The sequence below is a fragment of the Pungitius pungitius genome, chromosome 5, assembly GCF_949316345.1.
Source record: "Pungitius pungitius chromosome 5, fPunPun2.1, whole genome shotgun sequence".
In the NCBI taxonomy this organism is placed as follows: Eukaryota; Metazoa; Chordata; class Actinopteri; order Perciformes; family Gasterosteidae; genus Pungitius; species Pungitius pungitius.
This window is the reverse complement of record NC_084904.1, coordinates 1254660-1275339: the sequence shown is the minus strand read 5'-3', so window position 1 is coordinate 1275339 and position 20680 is coordinate 1254660. Positions and strand designations below refer to the sequence as shown.

Here is a 20680-nt window from a genome sequence, read left to right as displayed (position 1 = left end):
GTGTGTATGCGTCTATGGCTGTATGTGTGTGAGTAAAACTTTGACCTTTGCCGCAAAGGTTTAAAGGACTTGAAGCTCTTGTCTTATTTAACATTTTCAGATATCCCCAATTTGGGGAATTGTTATACAAATGCAGATGACGTTTTTCTTATTATTCTACGTGATGAATCAAAATAGAACCTGCTCTCTCTCCTCTACACTGATGTATTCATTACTGTCATTAACCTTCCTGCTAGACAGTCCCCTTATCTAATTATCCCTCTGTTAGTGCTGAGCACACACGCACACATACACACACACACACACACACACCATTCTCAGCTGCTACACCCCCCCCCCCCCACCCCATCCCCACCTCCACTACCCCACATGTTGTTTGACAAATGAGTGGTCTCGCCTCATCAAGCACACAACAATGTAAACAGATGGGAGGTGGAGACAGGGACCCGTGCCCGCTCTAAGCACACACACACACACACACACACACACACACACACACACACACACACACACACACACACACACACACACACACACTCAGGGCAGAATCCTGAACATATGTTGCATTTATTCAAACAGCCACGCTCGGAGCCACTTGCAGACGCTCGGGGAGCATGGCTCACAGGAAGGTGTTCTGCAGATGGCTTTTGTACGAGAGACAGACCTCCACCCTCGTGTCCAAATGTGGTCAAACGAGATGGTCATGGCTGAGAGAAACCCTCGCGTGTGTGATGTGTGACGTCTGGCATGACTTAACCAGTCCATGGGATGACATGTAGATGACCCGCTTCCCTTCTAGGTCAACATGGGTGTCCTGGTGTTGGGGGGAGATGAGGGTTTGAGGTCATTGCAGCACAAATGACCTCTGAAAGCTTCTACGGTCTTACGGTTCCTTTGTGGCTGGTTGGAAATCGTTACGTGGCCACAAAATTCTAAAATTGGCAGATGACAAAATGGACATTATATTGAATAGGTTATAAGAAGCACTAACTTCAACTTTATTTTAATTGTCATACACATAACATACATGAAATTAAAACTCGGGGACCAACTTGGACACTTGGACGTGGAGACAGGAGGAACCGCTGATGGTTAAAGGACGATTGACTCCTCCCCCTTAAGGCTGCCTGTGTTAACGTTCATAATAACCCCACGATACGATTTTACTTAAATACTTCAGATGGATTTTGATGATGATAGAAAAAGTAAAGAAATACTTTAAATTGTTTCTTTGCATTGTTTTTAGTCAACGCTGAGGTTTGTAGGTTGCTTCGAAGCCGAGACATTTCCCCACTTGGTTTTATGTCAAACTTTCCTCCTTCATGGACCGTGAGTAATGTTTTCATGATTAGATCTGTAAATAAAAATCCAATGTCTGTGATATATCCAAACTAAACGTGTGGTCCTACATTTGTTAGTAATTGGGTGAATACTGAAAAAGGAATATTTGATGTTTATGTATATTACATACATATACATAGTTTCTAATATATGTGATCATGTGACTATGTCTGGTCCTTTCATTTATCTGTTTCATTTAACATTTGAAGTGAAGCTCAACATGCATTATCTATCATTAGGTACCTAAGTCCAAACTGAGTTATGTTTAGTGCTGAGTAGTTTCAGGTGCTGCATTTGAAGCATGTTGATTATTGTATACACTGCAGTTATACTACTTCAGCAGAATCCTCTCTTTGCAGAAAATAAAATTGATTGTTATATAACACATTGATCATTATTGATCATCATCATCATCATCATCGATCATACAACTTATATAACAGACGTCAAAGGAAGTCAAAGGAAAATAAATGTAACACTGTGGACAGTGGATCGTGATATCAGCATAAAGTATGTAACCATACAGTAAACATTGCACCAGGGTTCATTGTACTTGAACAAAATGGAAGCTCTTGTTTTTGTAGTTTTCCACTAATTCTTAGTCTCTCCACGTCTCCATGTAATATAGTTTGACATTCTTGATGACGCGAACACCAAACGCAAGCGCTGCTGATAGCAGAGCTTTGGAGAAATTAGAAAAGTGCCACAGTTAAAATAATAATAATAATAATATAGTCCTATTTGCCTTATTAACTTCACATTATAATGAGCTATAATCATCACATGCAGGTATTTGTCTCACATACTTGTCACTTCATTAATATGCTCTTTCTCTTTTGAAATTGTAGTATCCTCACAATTGCCAGAAAAATAAATAAAAATCTGAACTGATATGACAAGATTATTATTATTATTTTGGTTATTCACGATGATGATTTTCTTTGTCTTTGTTTTGTTATTTGCTCCGCTTTACTTTTACAGAGATGACGTCTCATTTCTGTCTCAGCAGTTTTTCTGCATGTTGTAGTCCATGAATCCCCTATGAGGAGGTGCAGCTCTGATGCATCTGATTAGGTGCAGCAGTTGAAGTTTGGTTTCTTCCTGGGAGCATCCAGGTTAGGCAGCGACTGACCGTAACCTTTGTCCTCAAATGCAGCCTTTTTGGTCACCTGCCTGAGGGGTAGAAAGAAAAAGTGGAACAAATACATACAAATAAAAAAAAATACATTTACCTCAAGGATACATCATGAATGTAAACGCATCTAAATTGTCCTTTGCATCATCCATTTTGGTATTATCTCTCCTCACTAGAGGGCAGCAAATATCACAATTAGGAGCTCAGCAACAAGAACATCTGCTGTTCTAAACGGTGGACCTCATTCCTTTTTTGGAATTTACGGGTTAAAAAAAACCCCCATCAATAACTATTTCTCTTAGTGATTTTAGGCTGGTGATAAATGCTAAATGATAAAAGTTAATGTCAACAATGTTCAATTTTAATGCCACACTAAGCCATTCCAATTAGCACAAGAGCCCACCCCAGGGCAATTATTTATTAGTTGCACTAGTTGCAAACTTCAATGTTTGAGTGAAGTAGTTGTATCTCACCTGGCCAGGTGCAGCACAGCCTCCAGGACGTTGGAGCCATCTTTGGCACTAGTTTCACAGAACTGAGTGTTGTACGTCTGTCGGGTGAATAGTGACGATTATTCAGTTTGCATTCCGGATTTTTGTTCTAAGTCATAACCCTCCTCCACCAAGCAACACAAAGAAAGAGACGTTGATGTATATTTGGATTAAACTAAGATAACAGAAGCTTTTGAATATGTGGGCAGTGCACAGTGAGCTGTTATGGTATTATAATTATTATGGTATATTAAGGTGTACATTTGTCATTACCATAGCCAGTTTTTCTCCATAGCTGGTAGGAACACAGTTTGTTTTATCTGGTCTAAGATCACACTTATTACCCACAAGCATGATTGGAATATCCTCCTGGGAAACATCCTGCTATGCCAACAAAAAGAAGAAAAAAAAACAAATTAAAGAAAAACAAAATACTGCTGTATCGTGGCAGTTTAGAATTAGAAAACACAGAAACAACTGGAGGACTGTAAGCACCACAGAGAGCACATTATATCAGAAAACAAGACATACATGTAAAAGATGCATAAATCACAACTAACAGAGGCGCACAATCCAAACGATGCACTTCCAGCACTTACATATCTGCTGCATGTAAAGAGAGAGAGAAAAAGCAAGATCACTTAGATGGATATTCAAAGGAGCAGGTGACGCACTGCGCCGATTCCAAAGAAATGTAATTGCAGAAGAGCGGATGGATTTCTCCTTCACAGGTCTGTAGGTCTGCTGAGTGAAAACTAAGTTGCGTTACCTCTATCATGTCCACCCACTCTCGAACGTTAAGGAAGCTCTTCTGACAGGTGACGTCGTACAGCAGCAACACACCATCCGCCCGGCGGAAATACGACTTTGCAATGCTGCGAAACCTGGGAAGAGGGGAGAAAATAGCTCATTATGAACAAAAAAAGAATTAAATATAGTATGTCCACATGCAGTGTTGTATGTGTAAATGACCTTAACTTCTGAGGAGCCTTGTAGGTTATAATAAAGTCTTAAAAAAAATACATTTGTAAATGAAAAGCGAGCTAGATAAAATAATAGTATTGTGTTCACACCAGAACACACCTCTCTTGTCCCGCTGTGTCCCATATTTGTAGTAAAACAGGCTCTCCATCCACAACTAGAGTCTTCATCTGGAAATCCACTCCTGAACACACAAGAGAAAGAGAAGACGGCAGATCACATGACCTGACAATTTACTGAAGCTATGGCTTCCTGCCCCGTATGCAGAAAATAATTAAAAATCAGTGGGCAGGACCATTCATTCTGGTAATATAACATACGACACAATTTCTCCAACTCACCCAGTGTAGCGCTGGAATTTAATTTGAATTCGTTCTTGCAGAGGCGAAGAAGGAAACTGGATTTTCCAACAGCAGCCTCTCCAGCCAATACGATCCTGTAGGCCTTCTCTGATGTCATGTAGCCGAGGTCCATGTTGTCCACCTTCTGGAGAGGAGACATTCAACACCAATTACTTGCCTTTTGTATTCAACCCATTTACATCATGTCAAATATATATTTTGTCAGGTAGAGAAGAGGAATCGATGGCTCATTGTGGGTCAGGAAGTGTTAAAAAATCCCCGAAAAAAACTCTAGAGATTGAATGGTATGCAACATAAAAGTGTTTTGATTATGAAGAGGACATTCTGGTGAGTTTGCTGAATTTGTTTCAATTCAAGTGATGCAGTTAAACGGCAAAATCCGTCTATTTCCAGATACTTTCTGCAGCTCTAGACATATGCACAATATAATACACTATAGGTTAGCCTCCCCAGTACTTTATTGACTCCCTCTTACCTGGACACTGATGGCACTCAGGGCTCTTCGTGTGGTCGGGGCTGGAACTTTGGGCACACTAATGGATTCAGACGGCTTCCAGTCCAAAACGGAGCTGCTTTCTGACCCGAATGCCGACTCACTGTCTTGGTTGTCTGCCGGCTACGATTAGAATACATTAATACAACAATATACTCACACACACACACACAATGCACATGTGCACATAAATGTGCGTTGCTGGAGCATCGATCACCTCAGTGTCGGAGTTTCCTCCTCTGAGGCTCTCGTTGTTGTCAGGCCGCTCTATCTTCCCCTCGCCATCTTCCTCTCTCTCCTCCTCCTCCTCCTCCTCTTGACTTTTGAACCCCTGCTCTGACTCGTAGCCTCCGTGGGAACGCGTGAGCGTCGACAGGCCGCTGTCCATTTGGACCTCGGGGAGGCTGTCCTCCTCGCACCCGCTGCCGCGTCGGTGCCTCAGGCCCGGGTCACACATGGCCAAGGCCAGAGTGTCACAGCTGGGTCGGCGGCTGTAGATGGGGAAATCTTCCATGCGCTGGCAAAACCTGAGGAAGAGGTCAGAACAATGACACAAGCAGAGCAGATCTCTCTGGTGGTGCCCAGTCACTCGGGCAGTTTGTGCCCTGGGTTGAAGTCGGGGTCTTCCCACTCTGCAACGGGCTCGGGGCTACGACCCTTAGTGTAAATACATTTAATCATGTGACGCTTATTCTGCCAATGCGAAAGCACTTCATTGCAGTTTCAGTTCCACCTGTTGTTAAGATATATCAATGGTATACATATTAGTGAGTTCATGTCATTATCCTTTATCGCATTACAACAAAACCTCAAACCTAAACACCACAATGGTTGGAGTCATCTTATCAGCTTAGATAGCACCATAACACCTAATAGTTTTCAGCACATTTAACATTTAGTGTAATACTCTGTAAATGTGTTCTGTATTGAAATAACCCCCTGAAGCTGCTGATTATTTAATCAACGTATAAATCTACTGTTTAACATTTTACATCTGTCCTCCATGCAACTGATAAACTGTGAGGTCTCAACAACCCGGACAGTGCCTCAAATGATTAACTAAACCGCTAAGAAAATAATAATAATAATAACCGCTTTAGCACTCAAAGAGCGGGCACTCCTCCAAGTGGCTGAAGTTAAACAAAGTTACGAGAGACAGTTCCTAACAACTGGCCTTGTTTTAGCACGTCTTACCGATCAGTCAGTGCATGCGGGGATGTGTAGCAGATGCTTTTACTTCTGCTTCGTTCTGCTGGTGATCCATCGTTACTGGACTGTAAAACGGCAAATACAGGAAATCTATTAGAAAATTAGCTTTGCATCATTTCATGGCTACCTGAAAATGAAAAATAGTCAAATTGACAAAGTTTACTCGAACAAACTATCAATTATACTGTTCTCTTTCTTAATGTGTAAAAATGTGTAAAAATGCATTATCAAATGTACAATCAGCAGAGAGAGTAAAAAAAAGTTTCTTACACTGTAAATAAACGTTGTCTTGCAGAAATACAAATGACCCAAAAGGAAAGTTAATATTACAATGAATAACCATCACAATAGTCTACGGACCCGATGGATGAAAGACCTTCAACCACTTTGAATTTGTATTCTGATTATTCTTCCATGAAGAGTGCAGCTTTACCCTGTGGGTCCTCTCCATGGCCGCCCTCAGGCCATCGTTGCTGTCATTCAGCTTCCTGTTGGCTGCCCTATCCACGCATCAAGGAGAGATCATCAGTACAACAACGGTTCATTCTGCGTCGCCTTTCTTTTCCCCTTTCCTGAATCTGCGTGCAGCTGCGATGTTTCATCGGTCAGTTTGATCCATCGCGATGCTGTTTGACTCACTGCAGGATCTCGATCTGTCGCTCCAGGATGTCCCGCTCATCTGAGAAGTGTTTCATGAGCTCCTCGTCTCTGCAGCAAAAATCACCAACAACAGAACGACCAATCACAGTTTGACCAAGATGGACCGCACCAATTCACTGACAAAGGATAGGGTAACAGATATTCCCATGCGCCGCGCTGTATGTATTACATCATATCAATTGATTTGTTTAAATTTGCACCTGACTTATGATTCGAAATGAGACACCACAGAGAGGGCAGGAGGGCCGTCCTGCTGGTGGCCCTGTTGCTTCTGTTGCTTAGTAACGCTTGTGAAGAAGTCATTGTGTGTGTGTGTGTGTGTGTGTGTGTGCAGTCACTCTAGGATATCCTGTTTCAGCTGTGACAAAATGAAAACACCCCCCCGGGGAACAGATGCAGCGTCAGATGGCCACTTTCTCTCTTCCTACACTGGAAGTGCTCATTTATAAGGAGGGTAGTCTCATGCAACACTTTCATTCCCGAGGTGAGGAATTAAATTAGATCAGACTTGTTCAAAGATCACCGTTCAGAGGTGATGTTTTGATCGCTCAGCTCCGTCTTCAGAGAGTCCATCTCACTGCGCAGACAGGCCACTTTGGTCTGAGACTTCAGCAGCTCCTGTCTGAGCCGCTGGTTCTCCTGCGGGAGGAAAGAGGCGAGAGAGAAATCAGGTGGCTGACGTCTCACGGTGAGCGGAGGGGCTTTAGAGCAGTCTCACCAGTGTGAGCTCGTTGATCTTCTTCCTCAGCGCGGGACCCTCGTCTTTCACAGTGATGTTGTTGTACTTCTCTTCGATCTGATAAAGAGTGTTTTCCTTTTTTAGATTTGATTTGAATTTCCGCTCGTGTGTGTGTGTGTGTGTGTTCCATTAAGTTAAAGTGTAGAATAAGTCCTTTAATGTGAATGCAGTCAGTGTTTTCATTCATTTCACACTACATGAGTCATTTCTTACTACCTTCATGCTATATAGAACAGGTGATCGTTAGCACTGTGATTGCTGGTCGATATTGACCTGTGGTTCTGAAGTGGTGTGTTGAAGTGAAAATGAAGTGCAGTCAAAGAGGTGGAACATTTACCATCTGCATCCTCTGGATCTTACACTGCAGCTCACACACTTCGGTTTCATAGCTTCTCCGTAACTCACTCAGTGCGGCTTCTGTTTGCCTTTTCTCCTTCAAAAAGAAAAAAAAAATACAGCAAATAATTAGTTTATGAGAGTTTGCCTGTGTGTCTTTGCTCTCTACAGCCATGTGTGTCTTTTAGGACGGGTGTTGGACCAATGATGGGAGCTGCTGGGAAATCGATATCAGCCACAGTCTACAGATTCTAAAAATAAAGAATCCTCTTATAGGAATGAGAACATGACTGCATGCAAAAAACACAAAACAAACAGTGAAGCACAGTTACGTAAGTTTATGCACACACACGGCGATAAAGCAGCATTTATGTTCCCACACAAGCTTCAGAGGAAATTCAGGGCCAAAGATAAGATTACATTTTCAATTAATACACGTTTAAATAAATCACACAGTCTTAATGCCTGAGCCACCAAGTAATCTGTCCTGTTATGTCACCGAGTCATTCGTTTTCTTTCCATCTCATATCATGGAAGGCTAAATATCGTGTTCAAATTCTCATTTTACATTTGTTTTGTCTTGTTGGCTCCTATTCCAGTAACGTATGCCTGGCTTTTCATTGACAGTTGTTGGTGACAAGACAGGCTTTGAATCCGTCCCCCTCAGTGTGATCACTCTCATTCAAGCAGTTTGCAGGTAATCTGGAGCCAATGCATCACTACGTATACATCTGGAGTTTTTTATAGATCATCCTTTTCATCCACACATCACGAAACCCCCCCCCCCCCCCCCCATCACCAATACACACAGCTGTGTCATAATAAACGTAATCCGGCAACTCCATTTCCCTCTGCTTCACATCTGGGATCCACATTGTTGGGAGATCCATCCGATCCACAGGCGTGTCTGCGTTTGGACCGCTTACATTTGTTTGACATGAGGGAAGAGCTGAACAAACGCAAGCTGCTTTGTCACTTTTGCCAACGCAAACTCCGGAGAAACAGACACACCAGGAGCCAGGAATATTCAAATATGCTCAGATAGGGATGTTCGGAGATTTCGGGGGGGGATTTACGTCGGAGCGTCGTCCCACCTGCTCTCGTGTTTTTCTCTCCGCAGCATGAATGCGCTGGTCCATCTCGTCTTCCATTTCACTGAGCTGCATGGATGCCTGGTCCTGCGCTCTGTAAGACAATGACGGGAGAACATCCATCCAATACCCACTGCAAATGTAACACAAAATACCTGCTGGCTGCTCTTCAGGTTACTGAACAAGACGATAACATTTGATTCCATCAGGATCACTGATTCACGGATTCATGTGAAACACAGCTTAAACCAAAAGTTGTTTTTTTTTATCATTAAATGTTACTCCACGTCCTTTCCTGCTGCTAAATTTTGATATTAATGGAAGAGACTCCAAGAACGTTGGGGTTGCATTTGATTCTAAGTTTCACATCCATGTCCGATGCAAATCTTCACTTCGCTTCTTTTGAAGGGTGCAAGTGAGTGTGTGCATGTGTGTGATTCCCACCTTCTGATGGCGAGGACCAGGTTCTCCATCTCTGAGTTCTGCTGTTTGATCTCTTTGGTGAAGTTTAGGATGACTTTCTCGAACTGGTGGATCAGTCGGGGCTCAGTCAGACTGATGTTCTGGTACAACATGGCTGCTTGTTCAGTCCTGGAAGACAATCAGGATGGAAAGTCAGCGTTGTTCTGTTGCACCTGGATATGACACGGTAATTTGGCCCCTTTGATTCAAAAGATGTTTTGTTAGATAGCGCTTTCTCTGATCTACATCATCAGATGAGACCGGAAACAGAGAACGCTTTGGAATGACATGTGACACTACATGAGAGCTACTTCTCAAAATGACAGCGAAAAACCTGTCCTAAAAATAACAACTTTAAAAGGAAAGGTTCACTGAAACAATCAAACTTTTAAGTTTTCAATACACAGGTTGCACATTTAAAAATAGACAAAATGACTCAAATTATTTTGACAGTAAAACATACTAGGTTACAGCATGCATCAGTTCCCCAGACACGTAGAGAAACCACGAGGATGCATCCAAGTGAAACCACACACTTGTTTACGTAATCCGTACTGAAATCTATGGTCGAAACAGACTAACAGGCAGAGACTGACTGCGACACAGAGAACGCTGCAGCATCAGTGTCTAATGATCACAACAGAAACACACATGGAACATTGAACAGAGAAACTGTTGTTAGGTCGGAGGTCATGTGATCATTTGATCATTTTTTTCAGAATTGTTGTGAAGTCTGAGAAAATCTTAATCATGATGTCAGGCACAAATAAGTGTTTTGTTTGCTTTATTCATCACAGGATCCTTAATCATTCAAAGAAATGGGACATACGTAAATCAAATGACCCGAATAATGACTGTTTTACTCCCTATTTGCATTTACTTCAAAACTCTCTCTTGAATGAATTTGACATAATGGCGTTGGATTCGTAGGGGAGGCTTTTTACAGCTGAATAAAAATCCCTCCCTCAATCAGCTGAGAGAAAAACATAAAACACTCCTTACATTCGCACCAGGCAGTTACGCAATTATTAATAGAAATGTAATCCATTTTTTCCTCTTTCCAATCCCCAAATCTTTTATCATTAAGTGAGCTGTTTTCCAAATTGCCATTGCTCAGCTGACTGCTTTAACCGGGATTCAAACAGTTTGAAGACACTAGACTGTATTTAGAGGACACGCCACTGTGACAATCGATGTCCCGATGTGGCAGCAGCAGAGCAGCACGAGAACGGGTCCAATGCAAGGCCTGAAGGACTGATCAAATAAAAAAAATAGACTTAGATTGCATCATAGATGGATTTAATGTTGTGTTGGATTCATTGGACTATAATCTGTGACCAAACTCTGAGTCACAGTTGATCATCAACAGTTTATCTGTTTTTCTCAAAATATACCAATAACCCAGAGGCACCACGTTGTACAAAGGTGAAAGATCACAAAGAAGCTGATGGTGGATGTGGGAGCACAATGATGTCATTCTGCAATGCATTATTGATCCAGAGTATCTGAACACTGACTTCTGAGTTTGACGTTGTGGACCAATTGTACTAATAACGTACTATTCAGTGAGCTTTAGTTGTTCTCAGGTTGAGTACGCTTTCACAAATATTTTAATCTCACTGTGTGGATACATAGATTGTGAAGAATTGTGGAAAATGTCCATCGGTTTCCCAGACATTTCTTAAAAAGAAGCTATCAGGTAATTAAATCATTATCAAAATTGTATAGTTTTTCGATTGAATAATCATTTAAAATATAGGAATCACTCATCTGCACTTTTCCCTTTACACACATGTTTTTAGAAGCTGTGTAACAGATCTCATGCTAATTGGAACAGAAATGAGATGCCTTGAGGAAAAGCGACGTTCAAGATAAACATCAAACTCAGTTACTGAGCATATAGCTGCAGGTGTAGCACAAGTGGTTTAACCGGTTTTAATATCATCCATTTCGATTCAGTGTATCATTTGTGAATTTCCCTGTTGCCATCACGACGTCTCACCATCACCTAACACTGTTCTCCCTGTTCATATCATTTAAAACATTTCCATATTTCCAAAGGGCATCTCCACGGTTCCGCCTCCCCGGAGCGGTGCGCTCTCACCTGGGGATGAACTTGGCCTGCTCCCCTAGTCTCATCTCGAAGCTCTGCCAGGCGGCGGACACGTCTCCCCCCTCCGGCTCCATGTCCTCTGCGTAGCGGCCCTGGAAGCCACTGAGGAACTCCGGCAGGGTCACGGTGCCGTCGCTGTCGACGTCCAGTCGGTTAAATATTCGGTCGGCCTCTTTCCCGGACACCTGCAGCTCCGCGCAGAGGGTGAGGAACTCGTCCCTCTCGATCCGCCCCGACTTGTCCGCGTCGTAGGCGTCGAAGAGGGCGCGCAGCCGGTGCTGCTCCTGTGCGCTCATTCCCCCGATGGAGGAATAACCAAGAAGTGAAAAATAAGGAGTCCTGGAGGAGAAAAAAAAAACCCTACAGAACCGTCAACGTTTTATTCCAATAACTCCAGGCGCCTCCTGCGCACTGATCCAAACATCGCGACAGCTGTTACGCTTTGACACTTCTGTCTGATCCAAGTGTTCCGTTTTTAATCGGTTTTAATCGCTTTTTGGTGCCTGGAGCGTCTTCACCGGATCATTTCCCTGTTTGCGTCAGCTGGACGGACAGAAATGCCGCTGTGTGTCCGACTCAGGTAACGCGCCGGCTGTCACCACCTTTGTGTACAGAGAGGACGTGTGTGTGTGTGTGTGTGTGTGTGTGCGTGTGTGTGTGTGTGTGTTCACTCCTCTCATGCCTCAACAACAGTCTGGGCTTCAGGCCCAAATAAAAGTGCTTTCATTGTGGAGAAAGGCTAATAAATAAACGATAAAGAAAGAAGAATTAAGGATTATTCAATTTGAAGGTGAAGATAAAACACATGATTCATTATAGCTAAAAATAGTTTATTTTTAATGTAATGACTTAACTTAATGTCAATAAATTACACAAAGCTCAAAAGTAAGACAAACATACAAAAACAAAGAAAAACTTCCACGGGTCGTCTAAGTCTTGACTATCATTACCAACATATGACATAACAAACATGTTAAGATAATCTTCAAGGCCGGATTAATGTCACAGGTCAAAAGTGAGCATTGGGTCCCACTGGGCCCTGAAGATCCAGGTCAGGGTTAGTGTCTCCAACAGAATGAGGAGGTGGAGAAAAAGTACTTTCATATTTGTAGGAGCCATATTCATTTGGTATTATTTCATTTGATTTTGCTCTGTGCCACTAGGGGGGCTGTGTGTGCTTTGTGACTCAGCTGACCTCGGACCAGCCCAGGTAGGCCATTTAACCTGCCGGAATCCCAGACCCAGGTGTTGCTAATTTGGGAAGCAAACAGTTTTCGACTGTGCCAGTGTGCGTGTGTGCCTTTGTGCGGTTTGTTATTTTGGGTAAATGTATTATGAGCGAAAGTTTGCCTCTATATGATATTTGCATGTAAACTGAACATACAAATGAATTGTAACAATCAAAGAACTCTCCGTTTTTGCTGTGTTCGAGCGCACAGGGCGCACGTCTAAACCCATCCGCCTTATTACTATAACCGTTCATCGAGACGACGTGGACCCGTTACACTGTGGATTAACGGAGTTCGTGAGGTGGGCAAAATGTTTGGAGTTGCCGATGGTTGAGTGAAGCTGCACCGGAGCGAGCTGCAGGGGCAGAAACACCCGCATCAGCTGACCGGGACAACGTTCATCAAAGCCGGCCAACGCTCCATCGGGGTATGTGGTGATCAGCGCTGGTGTTATGAATGGTCGCGGTACTTTGTGTGCACACATTCTTGCTAAATCCGACGCATTGGCAGCAAACGCGCAGCCGTCTAAAAATAACTTTGTTGCGCAACGTAAACAATTTTGCGGGCTTGCCAATTCACTTTGCGTGGTCGTTATGGCCGAAGAGCAAAAGGGCCAACTGGGACTTGGGACTGAACTTGTGGGTGCAGGGGTAAAATCTGTAACTGAGAAACGTGTGGTTAACTTAACACCCAAAGCTTTGTTGGAAAAAAATAAGCATTTTAGAAAGGGGAAAGAAAGTCAAAATTTTGTAAACTGTTGAACGCAAACGCAACAAATACAGCAGGTGCATACATCTTTATTGGGTTTATTGCTGATGAAGCAAGCAAACATGAAATATGGTACCAGGCTAAAATGTTGAATATCCAACCATCTGTACATAAGGGAAATGGTCAAGTAACATTAGAAGTATGTGCCTCAGCAAAACATGTCCAACGTTCTCATCCAATGCAGAATGAGGATACATCCTGCAGAAGCTTTCAAATGCCTGGTGGGTTTTATTGTAGCTTTTGGAGTTTTCGAAGATGCTGATTTATAAAAAAGAGAAAATGTATCCAATGTATGGCGTGTGATGGACTAAGATCATCTGAAACACCCCAAAAAACAACCTAAAAGATTAAGATGCATTTCTTTCACTGGCAACAACATGACCTCCCACCACACACTGAGTCAACCAGCATCACACCTCACCTCAGGATGCATGTTGATGACCACTTGCTCTTTGCAGTGACTCAGGGCTTTGACTCTTTTGTCTGTAGCTCCATTCCAGCACACATCCACACGGTGACAGGGTTGGCATTCAGATTATATTTTGGTGACCATGGAGACCAGGACCAGTACGACTAGTGACCTTGAGCTCCTGCAATGAACAATTTACAGGATACATTTGATGGGAAATCGTACCACATGAAAACACTGAATGTGGAAGTATAGCACACAGCATTGAAATATTTTACTGTAAATTTGGTCATTTTAATCAACAAACTCAATCTAAATCTATCTTAAAGCTGTTGCATGAAAGAGAAATAAAAATGCTGAAAATGGTGTGCGTCCAATCAAACGGGTCCGTCTTTACTTTAGCATGTAATCTGTCATCAGAATGAAATAGTTTTTGCAGGTGAGTCACTGTTCAGTCCAGAAACAGGTACTTTCATATGCGTTGTTGACATTGACTGCAGGCAGGTGGATTCAGGATGTCAATAGACAAACAGATAACTCATTTCATTGTTTTTAACGATGTTTTAGACAAAAGTGTACACCCTTTACACAACAAAGACATCTCCCGGCCTGACTCATTGAGCTCAGACTCCACACGGTGAATGACATTCGCAGCCCACCGGAGGCGGGAGACACAGACCGCGAGGACGACGGCTGCCCACACAAAGCAACCCCCCGCAGTCAGGGTGGTGTTTGCAGTCCTCGGATTTCTCAGTCAGGTTCGCCGAAGTGGCCCGTTTTGGTGACTCAATACTTTTGCCACTAGCCCGTAAGTGTGTGCACAGGTATGAGAGCATGTGATGGTGCAGGTCTGGGTTATCTTACTGCGTGTTTGTACAGGGAGTGGTACAGCACACCAGTGGAAGTCCTGAGAACACGCCATGTGACACGGAAAGGCTGCAGGACGTAGATGTCGTTAACTACCAGGCGGCTGCAGAGCTGCATCCCTCTGCACAGATCAGGGTGAGGAAGCCAACCCCTCATCTGGTAGAAAGTCAAAGCCTTCTAATCATTGCAAATTATTCTGAAATACTTTTCTGCCACAGACCTTGTAATTTGACATAAGTCATCATGTTGTAGATTCACAATATCATAAACAAAGTGTAATTGAGATTTCCTTTCAGTTTGTTTACATCAACAAGCACCTGTAAATGCAAAAAAATCATTATTGGAGCTAAAAATTCTAACTTTATTTTTTCAGAAAATAACAAAAACATCAGCAGTGAGATGCCAGTAAAAAGTGCAATGTCGATTTTACACCACAGTAGGGAGACAAAGGTCAAGGAAAGTTTATAGAAATCCTGTGTGATCTTTGTTTTAATATGTCATATGTTAAAGATATAAATGTCCAGACCGGATTACTACTTTATATTGCTTATTATGATAAACAAACATGAAAAATAATCCAGACCGAAGGCGCCATATTTCAATATATATTCATTAGGGAGCTTTATTGTGGCAGTATTAACATATACTCAGCAGAAACATCAATTTGTTTCTCTTTTACAAACATTCAAAAAAATGTACTCCACAAAGTTCATAAGGCTTGGTTGTCCCAGGAGAAAATGGAGTCATCATTGAGGGATTTTCTTTTTTTAATCATTATTCTTAAATGACATCTCCCAACGTTTGTTATTAAAAGAGACTGAATGACAAAGAAAAAGAAACAACAAACCAATTTGAATAAGAATCAAACACAAAAAAGGGGACCATGCAAGAGAATCTGCTACTGTACATGCCTACACAACACCGATTTAATATGCTGAACAACTTATTGAACAGCCTTATTTTCCTCTTTTACCATGTGATGTCAAACGGTTTGCATAATCGTAGACCTGAGTTCAAATATTTATCGTCTTAAATAAATCTTGCAAAAACAATATTTGTGAATTTGATTTAAACCGCTTTGGATTCTTTGCTGTCTGTGAAGCATTTAAAAAAAATGATTCCTTACTGATAATAACAGGCATATCATTTAATTTAAGGTTTGTAAATACTTGACTCACGTCAGGAATTTAGTAGTACAGTAAACCCTCAGATTAGACATCAACTGGTGAGCGATCTTGATGATGTTTTTAATCACAGTTTTAAGTACGTACAGGCAAGAAAAGTCGCATCCTGGGTCGACATTAGTGCTGACAAACACAAGAGCTCCAGTTTGCTTGCTCAAAACAAGGGCTTAATCATAAAGGCTAAAGTGATAAATGAGCTACAGACTGTATGCTACAGTGTGACATGAGGCCAAAGATCTGTTAGATCACATGACTAAAACACCTTTTGTTAATCGGTTAACAGCATGCTCTGTTAGCAGTGAGGTTAGGGTGTCAGCATTAGCAAATTGCCTTTAAAGATGTACACACACACAGCAAAAAGCGCAGTGAAGCGAACCCATCGAGCATTAAGCTTCATGTAAGATGATTTTTTCCAAACAGACATCAAGAAGGGATTTTCTAGATCTGCTCAAAGTAAACTTAAAACATAATCAGCAACCATATGAATTGAGTCTTGGTTGTGATGGATATTTCCCTCTTCCTCATCGTGGATTAAACACAGAAACATGCATAAATCGAAGATGATACATCTAGAGCGCTTTAAAAGGACAAGACACACAAAAGTAAGGAAGGATGGACATTTTGGATTGTTTGTTTTTTTGTTTGTTTTTTTGCCACAACTATAAGCACAGTATTTACAGATGGGGGCATGCGATTTGCATTGAGAAGTCAGCAAGAGATACGCCGTGTTAGAGGAGGATCAAGCACAGAGATAAAAGAACAAACGATGTCCGTACAGCTTTAATCGGTTATGTAATGAAAGGGCTTTGATAGTGATGTGCACTGCAGAGGCCTCTGTAGCAGCCAAAGAGTATGCAGAGAGATCATATGCTACTACAATATCATATGCTACTATCATACTTTGATAACACAAAACAAATGTGGGCAATAGTTTTGGATGCAAATGTAGTTGAGTTAAATTAACACATATTTATATCCAGCTACAGTCTTGGTACACATGTATAAAGTGTTTGGATATTCATCATAACACAATAGCAAGACATGTACAGTATGAAGGTTATGGATATATTGATGGTGTATGCTGTGACTAGAAACCTTCTTTCATTCCATCTATATATATTTTTTTAGACGTGTATTTGTTATTTTGAACCTAAATTACAAATTTTCTTTCCTGAGAAGTTGATCCGAATTGAACTACATTTTGAGCAAAACAAGAAACCTGTTTTCATCTGATTGGATGTAACTTCTGATGCGATTTTTTTTTATCAGAGCTTCAGGACTCTTGAGGAATTAGTCCTTAGTCCAATGATGACTTGAGTCCTGAGGTGACATTGTTTAAGTCTCTGCTGCATTCCATACCGTGACCTTAACTTTGTAAAGGTACACAACAAGCATCTACCTTATGAAGACCAACACATCTATAGTTCATTTATCAGCTGTGTACCGAATGGAGATTCTTTTATTGACAAAGATGTTTTTTCATCTATTACTCCAACGTGGGAAGATGTCTGAGCGCATTCCTTTGTATATGAACACACCAGAATCACAATTCTCCTGAAAAACTTGTTGGTCACTGCCATTTAAATGAGAAATAATAGTCGTGTAGGTAGTGAAGTGAATAAACAGCAGTTGCAGTTATATAAAAACAAAACCCATCACAGATCATAATGGAAATGGCTACAAATCATTTCCAATATTATCAAGTGAAAAATGCTTCAGTTAAATTCTTGCAACCGTTAGTTCAGTTGGATCAACTTCTCCACCAGAAAATGACCAGAGAGAGACTTTTACACCCTTAAGCGCTTTACTTGTCCCTTTATGTGTCCCGCAGCAGCTGGGCTGGGCTTATTCAGTCAACCGTCCAATCACTTCAAAGCCCTCTGAGATCCTCACAAGACCCTCCCGCCCACTAACAAACTGCCCCTACGATTCCACCACAGTGACTTTTCATCACGAGGACCCTCATGCATGTCGGCATTTACGTTCAAACTCTTTTTAAAACACACTGAAAGATGCACTTTTATCCTTAAACAGTGAGCTAACATTTAGTTCAGAAGACATTTATAAGTTCATCACGTACAGACTAAAGTTTCTCTCCTTTTGCTGCCCTCCTGTTTCCAAAATGACATCACATAATCTGAAACAGTAGTTATCTGCGGTCTGTGTAAAATATTTGTGCTATCCCCTGTGTAGGAAAACCCCAGGCTGCTACCGGGTGAATAAATGCTGACGGTAGTCTTAAAAAATATTTTAAATTTCTCAATACCCATCCCCCAGATAAACTTCAATAAATGTATTTTTTGTAGTCTTTTGTAAACTCTTAATTTGAAAACAAGCTCAAAGTAGATCCTCTGACTGAAAAATTCCTGAAAGATCTGGATCACATAAAAATGTACAAAACTTTAAAAACAACTTATTTGGATAGATATTGATCATATTTGTCTTTTTGTTTTTAAATATATATATTTATATAATGTGTCTTTGACTGTGGCTATTGTTGAGTCCAGTGAATCGTTTCTCTTTCTGTTCCCACCCACTCTGTCATGACTGACAGCTTCTTTGACCAATCAGGTGTTCCACTCCGAAGGCGAGAACCAATCAGAATGGTTAGCCCTGTTTACCAGAGTCATTGCATCCGCTCGTCAGCATCAGGAGTGAACAGACCATCAAATGTTCTATTAAAAGGAACTAAAACAAGTTATCTTTTCATTTTTTTAGATTTTCAAATCTCTTGTGACTCCGTCTATCTACAACTTCTCTTTTTTTATTTTCATGAATCTCTCCTCCAAACACTTTCCCCTCAGCACTCTGTCTTGTCCCTTCTTTTCAGTGCCAAAAGTGTCCTAACAAGTGATTGGATCCTATGAATAAAATCACAATTCTCTGATATACTTGTTCTAGTCCAATTCGATTAGCCTGACAGTTTATCCATCTCAGGCCTCTTTGACAAATTATGCAAACGCAATTTTGTGAGAACTCCGTAAATTAAACTGAAGTAATCACTTTGTTTTGCCTGTTGTTAAAACTGGATATAAGATCAAATTGCCTATTAAGACAGACATTTGGGACATTTTTTGGGACATTTTTTTTAAACCTAACCCCCTGCAGGGACTCTTTGCCCCCTTGTTTCTCCCTCCTCAGTCCGACCAGAGGTTCTCCATGGCCATGCTGACCCTACACAGGATCCAGCGGCGCAGTGGGCAGTAATACTCGTAGTGGAACTGCTCAAATTCCGGCGTTTGGCGGATCTCGTGGAGGAACGACACGTCAATGTCCGACTCTAACAGCAGCAGCAGCGTGGGCACAGTGACAAGCAGGATGCCCATTACCACGCCAACAAAGCGAGCCACACTGAGCACACATGCGTTGAATCTCTCGTTGGACGACAGCAGGCGCAGGCCGCCGGTGAGGACGCCGCCCATTCCGCCTCCGGCGGCCATCCGGGTGCGTTCGTAAGCCCGGTCCCGCTCCCTCGCGGCCTCCAGCTGGGCCTGGATGTCCGGGTCGGCGTGGAGCTCCCTCAACAACCTCGCTGGGCTCTGGACCGGAGACGAGAAGAGCAAGTCGACGCCCCCCTGGCTGTCGTCCACCGGGGTGGGTAACATGCTGGCGCAAGGACTGCAGAAGAGCGGGAATGCGTTTAAAGGAAATGCGTTAAAGGCCATAATCGGGGCTGTTTTTTCCTACATAGCAAAAGCAAAGGCGGGTTTCAACTTGTCGGTCATTAGAGACAGCCACACGGCTCCATGTTGCTGCTGATCTGTACGCTTCATGGTGGTCAGGCAAGAGCATGCAAAGGAAAGTGTGGTTCTTGTGCTTTGTTTTACATAACAGCACAGCCAGCAATGCCCTGCTTTGTTGTAACCAACTGTTAACTTAAACATGAAGAAGAGTAAAACGACTCCTGTTGAAGTGTCTCTTTCCTATGCTGCTAAAGGTTGACTACAACCGTTTGTGGATTGACTTGAAAATGATGTCATGACGACATAAGAGCAGCCAAAGCAAAGCCAAACTCTACATACCTGTAGACAAGCTCAGAAATGGTGAGAGACCCACTGGCCTCGTCATCTTCCACCACTTCATCTTCAGCTTTTGGCGTCTGAGGTCGGAGATTTGAGGTTTCCATGGAAACCCGGGAAGGTTGCAGGTCATTGCCCGGAGCGGAGGATCTTCCTTCATTACTCTGTTGCTGTGCGTCTGCAGGTGCAGCTGGTTTGAGTGGAGACAAGGGTATAGAGTCCTTCACAGCGACAACACCTGCTGGGAGAACAGAGGAAACATGATTCATTCACACCGTGTACTGGGTTTAAAGATTTAATATCCACCTATTATCAGAAAGATTTCCTATAAGCAATGCAGCTTTATCACATGAGTCTGACTGAAGAGTTTAAAGGTTACTTGGAATGTTCTTTGTTATTCAGTGTTTTCTCACACAAATCAGATGTACAGTATAAGGTTTGATAGCTACTTTCAAAGTATAAAACATTGTAATTTCATCTGACTTTGGGCCAAAGTGTCCCTCCCAACTCCATATATTTATGCTGCAGTTCAGCCCTCCCTCCACATGGTGGCACTCCTGCTTTTATCATGAACGTAGACCAACAGATATCGCTGACTTTTGAAATGAAAAATTAATAAATACTCAACTCGCTCAACCCTGAAAATGTGAGAGGACATTTATACTCTAGATTAACAAAACAATTCTTATTTACAATAATGTCCTGATCTGGTTGGATTTGGCCAGTAGAGGCTGGCAGGGGTCATTATTAACTGTGATTCATTGTACAATTCGGGAGAATAGTCTTTGAAC

The 20680-nt window shown here is 42.0% G+C and overlaps 2 protein-coding genes and 1 long non-coding RNA gene across 8 annotated transcripts in view; 1 reads left to right on the top strand and 2 right to left on the bottom strand.

Moving 5' to 3' along the window:
- Positions 1 to 969: 969 nt before the first annotated feature.
- On the bottom strand, positions 970 to 12032 carry rasef (RAS and EF-hand domain containing). Of its 4 annotated transcripts, none has more exons than XM_037481907.2 (17): positions 11405 to 12032; positions 9283 to 9429; positions 8842 to 8932; positions 7749 to 7844; positions 7391 to 7468; positions 7196 to 7311; positions 6652 to 6720; positions 6446 to 6512; positions 5998 to 6077; positions 5021 to 5330; positions 4786 to 4926; positions 4290 to 4434; positions 4051 to 4132; positions 3737 to 3851; positions 3241 to 3351; positions 2950 to 3026; positions 970 to 2514 (listed from the first exon to the last, which is right to left on the bottom strand). In XM_037481907.2, the coding sequence occupies exons 1-17, from the start codon at positions 11707 to 11709 to the stop codon at positions 2412 to 2414; spliced, it is 2133 nt and encodes a 710-aa protein (XP_037337804.2). In that variant the 5' UTR covers positions 11710 to 12032; the 3' UTR covers positions 970 to 2411. The 4 variants fall into 4 exon arrangements, with proteins under 4 accessions (XP_037337804.2, XP_037337805.2, XP_062418140.1 ...); XM_037481908.2 differs by having other exon boundaries at positions 3241 to 3348; positions 11405 to 12031; XM_062562156.1 differs by lacking the exons at positions 970 to 2514; positions 2950 to 3026 and having other exon boundaries at positions 3223 to 3573.
- A 2144-nt stretch (positions 12033 to 14176) lies between these two features.
- LOC119224692 (uncharacterized) lies at positions 14177 to 19116 on the top strand. Its single transcript, XR_005121068.2, has 3 exons — positions 14177 to 14627; positions 14699 to 14821; positions 19012 to 19116. It is a non-coding gene; the product is annotated as an uncharacterized LOC119224692 (long non-coding RNA).
- Positions 15571 to 20680, bottom strand: part of frmd3 (FERM domain containing 3) — a 37892-nt gene continuing 32782 nt past the window's right edge. For 2 of the 3 annotated variants that reach the window (XM_037481915.2, XM_037481916.2), the window contains exons 14-15: positions 19893 to 20130; positions 15571 to 19488 (exon numbers count right to left, since the gene is read on the bottom strand). In XM_037481915.2, the coding sequence (XP_037337812.2) occupies positions 19008 to 19488; positions 19893 to 20130 (719 nt within the window). In that variant the 3' untranslated portion in view covers positions 15571 to 19007. The remainder of the gene's footprint in view (positions 19489 to 19892; positions 20131 to 20680) is intronic. The other variant, XM_062562158.1, reaches the window with a different exon arrangement.